At 35.0% G+C, this 16,254-nt stretch overlaps 1 protein-coding gene across 1 annotated transcript in view; it reads right to left on the bottom strand.

Moving 5' to 3' along the window:
- Window positions 1-16,254, bottom strand: part of Tmem117 (transmembrane protein 117) — a 439,273-nt gene that overhangs the window by 66,152 nt on the left and 356,867 nt on the right. The window contains exon 5 of the mRNA XM_076852782.1: window positions 9,589-9,748. Within this exon, the coding sequence (XP_076708897.1) occupies window positions 9,589-9,748 (160 nt within the window). The remainder of the gene's footprint in view (window positions 1-9,588; window positions 9,749-16,254) is intronic.

Raw genomic sequence — 16,254 nt, 5'->3', positions numbered from 1 at the left:
CATTATTGGGTTTTCAAGTAGGAGCATAACCCTAGAGTAAGAAAAGTGAATATGTAAAACAAATACAAAGAGCAGTTTAAAATACTTTGGAGAAATTATATAAAATATTCCTAAACTCAAGAACACATTAAATCTCAGGGACAGCCATTTAAATAGACCTTTCCTTCTAAGTATCCTGTAAATAAAATAACTTAGCCTGAAAATATATTCCAACTTGTCAAAACACCAAGGCTATTTAATTAAAATAGGTTTCTGCTTGTCGCTCTGCCCTATATTCTGAAATGATTGAATCCAGTTTGTACTACTGTGACTTCAAAAGAAGTGTCCTACTAAAGTCAGGTCAATGGGGTTTTAAAATGAAGTCTACAAGAGTCCCAATGTCTATTTTTTAACTAGTCAACCTACTTTGCAAAACTATGTATGAAACAAAACAAGCACACTTTAAATCTGTTATACCATGAAATGTTTGTAGAATTCAATTTTCATAATCATATTTCAGTGCATTAAGAACTGCTTTTGGAAATATCACTTTTCTCTAAGTGCTTTTAGACCAGACCAGAGTCCTTTCTAACAGTTAGCTGAGCAAGTTATTCAGATTTTATTTGGATACTTAATTATTATAAGATCATACTTCAGTAGAAATGACTTAGTATTATTGATGGTTCATTTTTCTGCTGTTAGTAAAACCTTGTACCTTTTGAAAAATAAACACATGTTCTTTGGCTTTCCTGAAGTAATGGTATTTTCATTCCTTTGTTTATTCTTTCCTTTGGCAAGATAGTTATTGTAAAACTGTAATTCACCAAACATGAGCTTGCTGTGGAAATAGACTACTGGTAAAATATTTCCTCTCCTCCAGGGGCTCACAAGTTACAGCAAGAACCTAGGTACACAAGCAACAGACAGGCACATAAGACAGAGAAGTATCAAAAAGATGTGCCAACAGCATGGAGATTTACCAGCTTTTGCCCGGTCAGCCTTTTTTTTTTTTTTTTTAACCCATTATGTCCCATCTTCCAGATGTAGAACACCTATAAAAAATTTTAGCCACAAATGGATCACTTACGATAGCTTTGAAGCAATTAGTCTGCTTTTAGAGGTCTATTCTTTTGAGAAAAATAATAGGTATTAGGGCATTCAAAAGTATTTTTTAAATTCATTATGAAAATGGCATACACTTTACTGCAAAAGTTACTTCTATTAAATGTTCAGCTGAACAAAATATAACATTCATAACTGATATTTAATATAAGAAATGCATTCATTAAAGTGTTTCCTAGAACTGGGTTGTCATTTTACTTCAAGGAATGTACTATATTTCAAATTATCATTGGTGAAAAATAGCTGTCCTATAAATAGGACACAGGGACAATGTATACTGCATAGTAATGGGTGATGTGCTTGTCTGGATGTTCTGGGCTGCAGAAATGATGTCCACCTGCCCTCGTTATTCTCTTTTTTATACACCAAAATTCATCTTTGCCTCTCTCTACCCTCCCTTGAGTTCTAGGAGACTGACCTCTAAGGACCATGTCAACAAGGTTATTTTCCCTCTGATTTCCTGTTGGACTTGCCAATAGAAGACACAGCCAGAAATGAGACAAGAGGAGGTCAGGGTACTTCATGATCCTGTGTCACATGCTGTAAAATGGCTGAAGGTGAACCTTTACCCAGAGCCGCAACTTCTGCTGCTTCAGCACTCACTGGCTTTGCTAGCAGGTAATAATAATAAACTGGATAACAACTGCCTCCATCTGTTGGTAATCTCTGGGTGATTCTCTCTATCTGGTTAGTTTTCATAATCCTGTCTATACCTTCATAAACAGTTTCATTTTTGCATTGCCTTCAAAGAACACTTTTGTATGCCATTCTTTTTTCTGCTGAGGCCTTGACTCATATACTGTTCCTGAGAAATAGTCTCGTAGCAAGTCACATATATAAGTAAGCAACATTTTATGCCTAATGCTGTAATAAAGATAAACCAAAAGTACAATGGATGCACAGGTGGACGTTTCTAGTCATATACTCAAAATCTATTTTTATTTTCTTCCTTGGGAGTAAGATATTCTACGAAAATTTGAAGTGGCAGAGAATCTACAATCACTCTTTTTTTGACAATCTATTCATTGGTTATGATTTGTTGGTATAGCTTTGAAATATTGGATTCCAACCTACAGGCACCATGAGGGAAAACAGACTAAACTAGAGTCCTCTAAAGCCAAAACACCAATGAAAAAACAAGTTAGAGGATCATACAATTATAGATTTGACACAAATAATGAAATTTTCATTGTAAACTGGTTAGATATAAATGTGTCATTTTGGGAACAAACACAGTAGATCATTTGTCAAAGTTCAACAATGGAAAAAGGGGAGTAGAGCCAGTGTGCCTCACCAAAAGCAGGCAGTGGCACCTGCGACAGTTTCAGTGGTGGTGTGGACAGACACAATGGGTTGACTTACAAATATTCCACTTCTATTAGAAGCGAAAAATGACACTGGCTTGTGTTTATTTGAATAATTTATATGTTTATCATAAATGCATGGATTTTTCACAAATTTGTGAACAAAGATATTTTAAATTTGTTGGATTTCAAAAGAGACATCTGCTCAGCATACCTACAACAATACCATGGGAAGCCATCATGGGGAAGAAAGTGTATCATGCCCAAGATGATGCATGATTTGACAGGAGAGGCCATATTATTTTCAAACGGCAAAAATGCCAAAATAAGATATTTCATAGGAAAATGACACCATATTATAAAAAATGTAATGTAACCCTTTGTTTGAAGTGTTTTGCTACTTTCCAGCAAAAACGGTTATTGAATAGGTAATGAAAGTTACTTCTTTGCATATTATGTAATGTGTGTCCAATGTCCTAATTATAGGACAGTAAATACATATGCCAAAAATTTTATATTGTCCCAGTGTCCTATTTATAAGACTGTGTCTATTTTTGTTCTCATTTATTATAAAGGATACATAGCTGCAGATTATGCATATGATTTCCAACCTATTATAATGCACCCATGTCATTGAAGTATTTGCAGAAATGAAAACTTGGGACTTAATGAACAAATAGTCTCTACAAAGCTTCTCTCATCGCCTTGATGCACATAATTCTAAGATATTATATACAGACACACACATATCCATGCATATGTATATATATGCATATGTGTACACATATTTATATCTATGTATATAGAAAGATTTCTGCTAGGCCTATCGCCTACTTTCCAATTTTCTTCTGCTTTTTTTTTGTCTCTTTAAAAAAAATTTGTTTCCTTTTTAATTGACATAGTAATTGTGTATGCTTATGAAATATAGAGTGATGTTATGAGAAATGTATAAATTGTGGAATGCCTTCACATATCCATAACCTCACATACTTAGCATTTGTTTAGGGTAGTAACATTTAAAATCTAGCTTTTAAGCAATTTGGAATATGTAATACATTATTATTTACTATAGTCATCATGTCATGCAATAGATCACAAAATCTTACTCCTTCTAACTAAAACTCTATATACTGTCACCAACATCTCCTCTTTCTGTCTCCATCATTTCCAGACTGGGACATCTGGCCCTTTCTGTAGCTCCATAAGCCTAATTCAAAACTCCTGACATTTTTCTTCAAACCACATATTTTGTCACATTTTTGGGCTTTAGTCAAAAGTTCCACCATTATTTCAATTTATTGCTTGAAATCTTGTAGTAGTTATTTGCTAACAACATTTAAAAATATCTATAGTATTACAGAAATCCTGTAAGAAGCTATAAAGAAGATGAGTATATAAAAGTAATATGTGATTTCTACTTGAAAGAGCTCACAAAATGGCAGGGTGAACAATCACAGCTAATGATGCCATAATAGTTATATTGAGTAACTTTCCCTTCATTTCAACGTGTGCATAAACAATCCCTGTTATTTTCATTCTCAAATAATACATTTCTGTGTTCATTTCTATTTCCACAACCCTATTAAGTCCCCTAACACTCCATTTATAAAATGCCACACTACCATGCAAACTTAACTTCCTTCTTTTAGTACTTCTTTCTAAATCATTCTTCAACCTTTAAAGGAAATTTTTTAAAATAACATTTAGTTTCTAGAACTTGTTGCTTAAAACTCTAATTGGCTCATCATTATCCATAAAGTCCAAATGCTTCGGAGCTTTTCAAGGCCTTTGGTGATGTGGCTTCAGTAACATTTAGTTTCTAGAACTTGTTGCTTAGAACTTTAATTGGCTCATCATTATTCTTAGAATAAAGTCCAAATGCTTTTTGGAACTTTTCAATCCCTTTGAAATGTGATGTGGCTTCAGTCCACTACAAACTTAGTATTAGAACTCACATAAAACTTTATTAGCATTCTCACTCATTGTTGAGTACAGTTAATATTTTTTAGTACTTACTATGTGCCAGCCACAGCTGTATGCAATTCTGAGCCATAAAAAACTATATGAAGTCAACACTAGTATTAGCCCAGGTTAGTTAAATACCCAATCTCAAAGTCACACAGCTAGTCAAAGGCAGAGGCAGAATTTGAGCCATAAAATGTCTAATGCCAGACCCTGTATACTTAACCACCATGCTTTAAAATCCAAGTGGCAGTTAGATAACTTCATAATTGGCTTGGGACTAATTGCAAAGAAGCAGAAGTGCAAAACCTTTTCATACTTACCAATACATTCATAGAAATTCATTTTGTCATGGCTTCCTTGGCCTCCTGAACACTTGGTATGCAGTTATTATCTCAGTGCTAGATCACATTGGTCCATGTATGAAACTGAATGGATTTTAATCTCTTCTAACACCAATTCCCTAGTGTCCCGTTATATAAAGTATCCATGAGAAATGGAGAATAGATTGAAACTTAACAATGGACATAGCTCCATCAGTCTCCACAGTCATCACCACTGCCTAATCCTGCCCCGGAGCCCATTCACTCACACTGAAGAATTGTATGGATTCCACCACTTACCTTCTTTCTGGTTCCTCACATCTCTCTACCTACACCCCTCTTTCTCCGCCTGCTCTTCTACTGTCTCCCTGTCTTTTCCTGTCTAGTAAAAAAAAACACAGAATGTTCTTTTTCTTGTGAAGAAAAACTTCCTTTATGCGGGCCCTCATTCATACCAGATATGCTAGCTCCTGAGATAGTGAGAGAGGAGGATTTTGAAAGTGGCAGGAGTATAGATGTTCCCTTTCTACCTGAAAAGTTCTTCTACATAAAAATATCTTCCTAAAATTTCTCTACCTTTCTACTCTTATTTCTTCTATTAAATTATAAATTCCTGTGCAACTAAAAAATCTCTTGCAGTCTTAGTGATCTTTGAATGTCTCTCACTCCATTCTCTGTCCTCAGCACCTGCAGTACACTAGGAATGAACAATACATGTTTTCTGAACTTTATGTAGCAAAACTGAGTAATGTGATAATCATGCTATCACGTCTGACTGGAAAAACAATATACTTGCTTCTTGTTGGGTGTTCTCACAGTCAGGCTGCCCTTCACTTCTCATCTCTTCCTTGAAGTTTTCCCCTTCTACTCTTGTCTGCATTGATCTGCCTTTTATAAACACCTCTGATATTTTCTTTACTTTACTCATTCTACAACACTCATTTTTAGCTCTAATGTGTCTTACCTTTAACTTTTCCTTAACCTAGCAGGGAAAATAGGTGGGTGGAACATATTGCAAATCAAAAACTTATGCAATGAAATAAGTGGAAGTATAAAAACAAATGTCATAATAACAAACACTACATAGAACTTGAGATAAAATTTTTCCCAGAAAGATCTTTTCTTTAAAATTTACTTCTTGTGTTCTGTAGCATATTCTTTTGTATAAATCATGTTACATTTTGCAAGCATGCACTTATGTCTTAGTTGTGATGACTTTACTAAAACAGAAGAGAAATAAATGTGCAACAATAAATAGTTTTAATAATAAATGCAGCAAATTCCTATCTCATGAACACCTATAAAATGATTGCACTTTCTCTAGAAGTATTAATAATTGGACCACTAATGTTGTTAAAAGTAAAAATCTTTATGGAAATAATATCAAATTCTTTGGGTTTAGTGGTATACAATCTACTTAGCATGTTTAAGACCCTGGGTTCTTTCCTGGCATCAGAAAAAAAATTAATGGTTTCTTTTTTTTTATAATCAAACATTAAAGTACCTTTCTATCAAATAAGTGGAATTTTCCTACAATTAGAAAAGCCTTGGTCAACTGCTTTTAAATCCCTAAATAATTCTAATGAAGACAGGCCTTTTAATGAAACTGCTCCTTCCGTTGCCATTAATTTTACTACTTCTCTATTTTTATTTTATCTTAAATATGTGAATATGAGATGAACCGGATCATAATTTAGTTGGCTAAGGACTTGTTAGACCATTTGTATTATATATTTTCTAATGTCTTGAAGACATATCTCTTTAGGATCTGTGTTTTCTTTATTGAACTTCTTTATCACCTGTGCCAGTTCCCAGAGCTTCTACATCATGCTGTCAAAGGGGGACATATGGCACTGGCAGGAGACTCATGCTGGACTTTCACTTCTTCATCCCCCTCAAGCATTTATTACTCCAGGCCTACTCTGTTTTTGTAAGGCATTGTGCTAGCAAAACTCCAGAGACACAAAGAATAATAAAAAAAAAAAAAAAAAAAAAAAAAAAGTGGAGTGTTGGCTTGCGGTGCAGGTAAAAGGTGCTGTGGAAGTTTGAAAGAGGAAGTAATCCCGTGACTTCAGTGAAAAGGGAGTGAATGATGAGACCTGGATAAGTAGAGTAGGACAGACACAGTCTAGTGAGGAAAGAGAGGCTCCCAGACATCCTGGGAATAAGTGTGCTGTGCTCAAGAGCAAAGCAGCAAGGCCCTCGTCTGGGAAGAGTGGGGGCCCTGGAGACCCAGGAGGAAACAGAGCTAGGGTCACACCCTGGAGGACACTGGAGGGTCCAGACTTTATTATTGGGCCCTGAGGAGTCACTGACAGTATCTGAGCCTGGTGATATGTACAATATGACATTTCTGATTCGAGGGTAATGAGGGCAAGCTGCATAAGGCAAAGAGAGTAGATGGGGTCATCAGGAAGCAAAAGTTTCCATCACCTATTTTATAATCTATAAAGGACAGTTAGGACTGGAATGGTGGCAAAGAAAAAAAAATGAGAAGAAAGGACTGGAACAAAAAGACAGGAAAAGATAAATGATTAGGCCTGACTTGCTGACTTGGTATTGGGCAAGAGAGCAAAGGAGTTGAGGTCTATTTTAGGGGGTTCCTTCCCAACTCTTATTTATATTTCACACCTATTAACTTGATTTTGAGACTCAGTTTCTCCCCCTTTTCTTTGGTCTGTCCCATCTCCATAGCCTCCCACACTGACCTAGTCAGACAGGGACAGGTGCAGGACAATCCAAACTCTGCAATTGCTGCCTAGGGATCTGGAATTGGGCCTGACAAGTAGAGCAGCTGCCCACTGAGCTGTTGGTTGTAGCCCTTTTCTTTCACGTGAACTGGAAAATGGAAAGAGCTGCTTTCCAGTGGGTGGAAAAAATAAAAACAGAAGTGAGAACCAAAGACAAGAGATGGAAAATAAAGGCTAGGACTTGTTTTACTTCAGTCTCTGATTTCAAGTGTCTCTACAGGCAGCTGCAACCATTCACTTGAAATGTGTAGGATGTCCCTATAATGCAGAAATACGTTCTCCCTTTATTAAGCTGCCTTGGCAGGGTTATTGTTACTTGCAGCCAAAGTGGTCCAAACTGATATATTCCTCAGCATGAACTCTTCATCTTCAGTCAATTGGTCTCGGGCTACTCTCTGAACACTTGAGCATTTACTGACTCCTTGGCATTTTATGCCGTTCTCTCATCTAGAATGTCTTTCCCTTTCCAGTCTCGCTGACTCTGCATCAATAAATCCTGGCGATCCTTCTTTTCTTCCATCTGTCTTTATTAAGTACTGTTTGAGTGAATCTATAATATCTGTAAATTTTAATGTTATATTTTTCTACTTGATGTCCCTAGCTTTAGTGATCTTATTTGGAAGAACACTTAAAACTTACATAAATAGGATAGAAAGCAGAACATGGTAGTGGGCAATAAGGGAATGCGTGTTCTCGCATATGTAAATGCAGCAAATGGAGCAAATTCAAGGAGACAATGGTCTACGTGGTTACTTAAGACTTTTGACTTTAAGATGGATTCAGAGAGGTACCTGTAGGCCATTTAACCAAAGAGGACATTTAACATTAGGACATATACTAGGAGGTGGAAGAAGATAAAAATGGCCTTTCTACAGTAATGCGTGATGCATTGTTGCCTAAGTGTTATAAATTCAATTTTCAGCTATCCAGAGGATGTCCTACAGCTGGTGAGAGACAGATTTGCAACCTGCTAATGCTGTTCAACTCTAAGTCTAAGGTTTGCTTCACTGTGCTAAACTACCTCACAGCAAGGGAAAGAAAAATGTGTTAATTTCTAGATGAGACAAGAATATTCAATTTTATGTTTTCAAACAATTTTTAGGTGACAATGTATTTTAAATATCATCCATTCAAAAAATAATATACTCTAAGAATCACTGTGAACCTATTGCCTAGGATATATTATATGCCAATATGAAGAAACAAACAAAAAACCCCCCAAAACTATTGTTCTTTTTTGAGACAACACAGAATAGGTCTTAAAAGGGCCCCTCTTTGCCTCTAGAAATAAGAAAAACAATCTGCTATCCTACAAAATCTCACATAAATTCAGAATACAATAGAGTCTCTTTTCCCTTTAGCAATGGGACCCTTTGTTCTGATGACTTATAATGCCTCAGGAGGGGAAAGACCAAAATTGCCTTATGAAAGCAATACAAACATGTCTAGCAAATGGATGGACATTTAATGAACAAGATAAGGCACCAAGAAATAGCTAATATCTCTTTCTGCCCCATTCAAAACATGATTTCTGAAGCCCCCAAACATTCACACCAGAAGATTACATGAATCACGCTGGTTAGAGTGATATTATTGTACAAAAAAAAAATCTGTTGCTAAGCAGGACAGAAATACTGTTTACATGAAAATGAAATCATCTCTGGTGAACACTGAAAGAAAGTAATAATTTCCAAAGTAGAAAAAGCATCTTTACATCACTCCATTTCAACTGCTATAAAAACCCTGAGTTGCTTTGACAATTGCTTTTCCCTGCTTTGCTGGCTTTATATCATCCTCATCTCTGTAGCTTTCCGTTTGCTAAATGACAGTATTTTTAAAAAAATTTTTGTCCCTCCCCATGTCCCCCACCCCAAACCTTGGCAGAAAATGTCACCATGCTGCATGGCTTCTAGAGGCCCACCTTGCAATGTTAATAAAATGAACTTTGGGTGCCCCTCTCATAAAATCCCATTTGGCTTTTCCTCCCAGTAAACTGCTGAAAGTATGATCACTGAAAGCCCCATTAATAGCCACTGTAAACTATGCACTTCTCTGGTTTTATGGAGCCTGTAGCTTATAGTGTTTGTTATACTGAGAACAAAGCATAGAACAATTTCGGAGAGAGGAGGGAAACACAAAGAAACTTACCTGCATCACAATAAGAAGGTCAAAGACCAAGATGAAAGAAGCAAGGAATGCTCTGGAAACCTCATCACTGGGCAGAAATCCCCGGTTCAGCTTGTCCCAGCTGATCCAGTCAGTTGTAATGACAAGTACGACCACAGAAGTCAGAGTAAAAAGAACTGTCCTGCAAGGCAGAGGACACTCATTACAGTAGACATAATAATATAGTGCTAAAGACTGCATGCTATCCATACTGTACCAAATGTCTAGCAAATTCCTACCCCGAGGCACATTCACCAAAAGATAAAAAAAGAAATAAGTGCTTTCTTTCAAAAGCAATTAGAAAAAGTTATAACATCTCTTCCAAGATTTTCTGTCAAGAATATTAAGAAAACGATCATGACACAAATAATTGACAACAAAAATATTACAAATGACCTTGGTTAATGCTATAAGTATCCCAAAGAGAACATTGGTGTGTTAGCTCTCAGTCCACGTACATTGTTGAACTAAGGCAGTGGGTGTGTTTGTGAAAAGCTCACAGCAGTTAGTGAAAGGCTAACGAAGGCCTTGGATTCCATTATCCTCTTATAGGAAAGAGGAACAGTTTGACCAGCTTCATGACCATCATCAGTCATGATGAGCTCATTAGAGGAACCACTTCCAAAGGATAGTGCTATAGCTTCTTCTCCTGATAAGGTAGAAGGCTGTGGCCTAATGACCTCCCTCGCTGTATTATCTGCTCCTTGTTATAAGATGTAGGAGCCTGAGATTTTCTCTTACACATCAATGTGCATTATCATTCACAGATGGATTTTAATGGCTATTTGTTGAAATTAAAACTTTTATAAAATCAAAATATTAGACACATTAGTCTTTAATATTATTAACATTCAAAATAGATCTGACGTGTGGGCGGTAGAAATGTAATTTGCAAGATAATTGTCCAGAAGTCAGAGAAGTTTCTGCTTCCAGGGATATATTGGTATCTGCATTTTGTACTGAAATTTGAAAACAAAAAAAAATAATTATTTTGAAATAAATTCAACCAGAAAGCATTAAGTAAAAGAAAGAAAAAAAGCCAATAAAGAAAAAGAAGAAAAGGCCTGGGGTTTTGGCTCAGCGGTAGAGTGCTTGCCTCACACCTGTGAGACCCCGGGTTTGATCCTCAGCACCACATGAAAATAAAAAAGTGAAATAAAGATATTGTGTCCAACTACAACTAAAAAATAAATATTTGAAAAAAGAGAAAAAATATGGTTGTGAAATAAAACCTTAGAAGAGGCAATTAACAACTACATTTGACCTCTAACGTCTTATAATAAATGACACCCCGCAAAGAATACAAATCTTCCCTTAAGTCTCTATTTTAATTATAAAGGGTATACATTTCTAAACTAAAAGTTATGAGTTTCCTTTTCACAGCTCCCTATTTGAAGTAAGTTATATTTTGATATAATCGACACAATGAAACCTTCCTAGATGTTTTTCCTCTCTGTGAATGGAAAAGATTCATTTTAAAAGACTTAGACTCATGATTTCCAAAGTAGAAATTCCAAGATTGTCTCCTCCTACTTTTTAGAATAATTTTGATCACAGAAATTCAAACAGATTAAATAAGCTTAGGATAAAACCTTAAAAATTATTATAATTTAGTAGAAATTACAAATATCATAAATTCATATATATGAATAGTGGGATTTTAATAAGTTTTTTTGGCAAGGTTAAGGCAATTTGTTTTTGGTTTTTGAATTTGAGAAACTTTAAGTGATCTGAATGAAATCAATGATCCTCCTCCTCCTCCTCCCACTCCTCCTCCTCCTCCTTGTCTCTCTACCCCTCCTATTCTCCTTCCTTTCTTCCTTCTCTTCCTTTTATTTTGTCAACAAGGACTATAACAACAACCACCACGAAGAATAGATAAATATGGAATATTCTCCAAAGCTCCTTTTCATAATAATGGTATTTTATTGTCACCCTTGGCTTTTCAAACATATTTCCTCCAAAGATGCCATGGATATATATACTTTTTCAGAATGCACTCGTTGTATTGGCTGGTAAGTAGGTGAAGGTCCCAATTCCGTGAAGTTTCCTCTTCTTTGCCTCCTGGCCTCCTTCACAGGACCCCTCCTCACCTTCCTAGTACCCAGCACTACCTGGTCATCACTTCTATTCAACATAGTACTTTAAGTCCTGGCCAAAGGAATTAAGTAGGAAGAAGGAATAAGAGCCATACAAGTCAGAAAAGAAGACATTATCTGTTTGCAGATGACACAATGTTATATATAGAAATCCTAAAAACTACAAACACACACACACACACACACACACACACACACACACACACACAAATACTGCTAGACCTAATAAAACTGAATGAAAGTGGAGGATTTAAAATCAACATAAAAAATCATTTGTGTTTCTAAAAACTAACAACAAACTATCTGATAATTAAATCAAGAAACTAATTACAATTACTAGTGAATCAAAAAGAGCAAATATACTTAAGAACAGGGTTAACTGCAGAAGTAAAAGATCTAAAACTGAAAGACATTGATGGAAAAATTAAAGGTGATAGAAATAAATGAATGGATATCTTGTGTTAGTAGACTGAAGAATTAATATTATTAAAATATTACTACTCAAATTGATCTATATATTCATTTAAATCCCTATAAATATTACAATGACATTTTTCACAGAAATAGAAAAACATTCCTAAAATTCACATAAGTCATAAAAGAAGATCCTGAATAGTCAAAAGAATATTGAAAAATAAGACTGAAGACATTGATTTCCAATTATATCACAAAGCTATAGCAATAAAAAAAAGCATAGAAATGGGTAAGAAGGCCAATTTAAAAAACTAGAGTGCACAGAAATAACCTCTCATATATTTAGTCAATTAATCTTTGACAAATTTACAAGAAGACACAGTGGGGAAAGGATAGTCCCTCACCAAGTGGCACTGGAAAAAACAGATGTAGACATGCAAAAGAAAAATTGAATACTATGCTCACCCCATTAAAAAAAAGTATTAAAAACTCAAATGTAAGGCTGAAACCATAAGACTCCTAAAAACAATAACAACAACAAACAAACAAACAAACAAACAAACAAAACAGAGAAAAAGCTCCTTGCTTGGTTTTGACAATGATTTTTTTTGGCTATGACTCCAAAAGCTCAAGTCACAAAAGCAAAAACAAACAAATAAGATTACATAAAATGAAAAAAAAAATTGCACATCAAAGAAAACATTAAACAAATGATAAAGCAATCTGTGAAATGGGAGATAATATTTACAAACTGAATACCCAAAATATGTAAGTAACTCAATGACAAAAGTTAACTAACCCAATTAGAAAATGGGTAAAGAACCTAAATAGACATGGAGAAAAGAAGACATAAAATGGTCAACAAGTATACTAAAAAACCTCACTAATAATGAGGGAAATGCAAATGAAAATTACAATGGGATATTATCTCACACCTGTTAGGATGAGTGTTACCAAGAAGATGAGGGTGGGTTTTTTTTTTGGGGGGGGGTTGTTTTTTTTGTTTTGTTTTTTTTTTTTTGCAGTTCTGGGGTCTGAACCCAGAGTCTCATGCATGCCAGGCAGTCACTCTACAACTGAGCCACATATCCAGAACAACACTATTATGTATAACTAAAATGCACTAAAACATAAGAAGAAAAATGACAGGGTGAAATAAAAACCATATATATGTATAAATTCCCCCTAGATATGAATGAAATGATATGTGAAGTGGAATAAAAATTAAACATTTTTTGGTTATCCATTTATGAGGTGGCTTAAATTAATGATTTTTCAATTAAATAAACAAAGCTCTATGGTTAAAAAAATAGAGAGGAAAGAGATGTTGATGAGGATGTGGAGAAAAAGGAAATCTTTGCACCCTATTGTGGTCTGTCAGTAGCACATTCTTGAAAACAGTGGAGAAAATGGAGAAATGCTGGCTAAATTTTGAGTTATAAGAAAATAAGTTTTGGGATATAATATGATATAGTTATGTTAATCCAACATATTAACTACAGTTAAGAAGACTGTAATATTTGCTTGTAATTTTCTGAGAGTAGATATTAAGAGTTCTCACCACCAACAGACTGTCCTACCTGCCTCAGCAATGATTTTTGATGATGTTAATGGTGTTAATTAATTTTATGGTGGTAATTACTTTACGATGTATATCAAATCAATGTACACCTTGACTGTGTACAATTTTTACTTGTCAATTATATCTCATTAAAGCTGAAAAAGGAGTTATTCATGCTAAAATAATCTCATTATGAATAAAGTCATTAAAATTAGTCATTAAATTTTTGTTATAATTTAGTGGTTACCTTGGCAATTAGAATTTATTAGAATGCTTTTTTTGTGTGTGTGTGACAGCTTCCTGAAACCAAATCAGCACTTATTCACCTCATGGATAATTACTTTATTTGGTAGTTTTCATTTATGTAATATATAATACTCTTAAGAGCTCTTTGTAAGTGTTTTGCTGGCTTTATTATATGCTTCTCTTTTGACAAAGGGTATTGCTACAGACCTCAAGAAATAGTTGCTGGTAACATTTTATTACTCCAAAGGGAAATTAAAGGGGTATTCTGCCTGATATTTAATATTTAATACTACAAAAGGAATAAAAATGGCAATCATTAAATATGAATGCATACAGCTCAGAGAAAAGGTCCTAAAAATAAAGCCTCGAGAGAATGGGAAAAGAAAAAAAATGGGGATCAAAAATATTAAGTGGTCATACAACCTCCAAGATCTTACTCTGTGCTATACACATTCATTCATTCAAATGTATTGAAGTGGTTTGATTTTTCTGAGCCTCTCTTTGTAAAACTGATAGATTTTACCACACTGATAATTCAAGTAAAACTGCCGGATTATAAGTGGTGACTCAATGACTCAGTAAGGTTACATAGAAACAGTTCCTTGTGTGAAACTGCCATTAAGGAAAGGCAAATAATAGCACTTTTACTATTATAGCGACCTGGCATTCATAATATGCCAGGCTCTGGCACATTATGCTGTATACAAATTAACTTACATAATCTTTACCACAACCTTGCTAACATCACCCGTAATATTCAGGTATAGAAACTGAATTACAGAAAGTTTAAATAATATAAAATAACTATAACAAAAGCTATATAAAATAACTATACAGAATACAAGATAGAAGTGGTATAAGATGCCTCAAGCACAGGCTGACTCATGACCATTGCCACACACCCTCCTGTGACTACATTTGTAGCTAGAATTTCATTTAGTTCCTTTTTCATTGTAAGTATAGTATTAGGAAATTATCATCACAAAGTATTTAACATTGACAATAAAACTGGAAAGACTGTCAGGTACTGACAGGAAACATAAAGTGAATAGTCTTGTGGCACTGAAAATGGAATTAGCCATCGGTGCAACATCCTTGGTTTTTATTTAATCAATATGGTTGAAAAGAAAGATGTTTACTCTGGACCCCGAGTTTTAGGGAGTTCCAGCCTCTCTTTTTAAGTAGTATCCAATTAAACAATTATTTGGATTATTTTATTTTCGGTCACAGCCAGTGCCAGCATGACATACTGGCTCATCAGTTTCACTCCCTCTGGTTTCTGGCCACCAGTCAAATGGAAAGAACTCATACATAATTATCAGCTTGAGTGGTTAGTCTCTTCACTCTCATGGTTTCAAATTTCCAGTTAATTTGTTCCCTTTTCCCCAATTGTTGCTAATACCTCTTATATTAATAGGAATTAGAATGTGAGACCAGAAGGGTTAACAGAGCTTTGCTAATCCAATAGTTCCCAACCTCTGGGGAGGTTCTGAGGCACCACAGAGCTGCTGGGAAAGAAGGATGAATTCACAAGTGCACTGAGTGGTTGGTAAAATGAACAAACAAAATGCTTCCCCAGAGGTTAGGGCAATTGCACAAACCACAGTGTGCCAGTGACATAACTAATAAGAGTTCAGGTCTGTGTGACACTGAGTAAGGTCTTGCCCTCTCATAGGCCACACTTTTTCTCTTCAGCCAAAGAGCCGTAGAAATTATCAAAAATTTGATTTCATCTTCATGTCATCTGTTGGAAACATACTCATCTTACAGTCTACTCAAATGTCTATTATAGATTATTTAGAGACAGAGAAGCACATGTAAATAAGTCTACATCATCTGAAACATGGTCTAATTCATAATCTTACACTCTTTCATCCTAGCTTCTGAATTAAAAAAAAAAAAAACGCTTAATGTTTTTTTAAGTATCTAACTTGTGATATTATTTTCTTTCATTCATCATCACTTTACGATATATTTATTCAGTAGTCAAATAGCCTGAAAGCAGGTATCAAGAGACTGAAGGACTGACCTTCAAGGGCTGACTGACCTCAGGTTTGAATAACCTGCAAAGGGCTCACTCATTTAGCATTAACTATCTTGCAATTTCATTTTAATTAAACAAAAGATGAGAAATGTGAAGAATCATCTAATACAAGTTGAATCAAAAAACAAGATTTGATCTTTTTTCCCAATTTTTGTGGTGCTAGGATCAAACTCAGCACATGCTATGGAAGTGCTCTACCACTGAGCCCCTCCACCATTTTTTGTCCAACATAAAATAGCAATTCCACGTGACCAAACATAATTTATATGCTTTTCTGTGTTTTA

The sequence above is a fragment of the Callospermophilus lateralis genome, chromosome 4, assembly GCF_048772815.1.
Source record: "Callospermophilus lateralis isolate mCalLat2 chromosome 4, mCalLat2.hap1, whole genome shotgun sequence".
Classification (NCBI taxonomy): domain Eukaryota; kingdom Metazoa; phylum Chordata; class Mammalia; order Rodentia; family Sciuridae; genus Callospermophilus; species Callospermophilus lateralis.
Note: the sequence above shows the minus strand (reverse complement) of the source record. Positions and strands in the feature narration are given on the sequence as shown.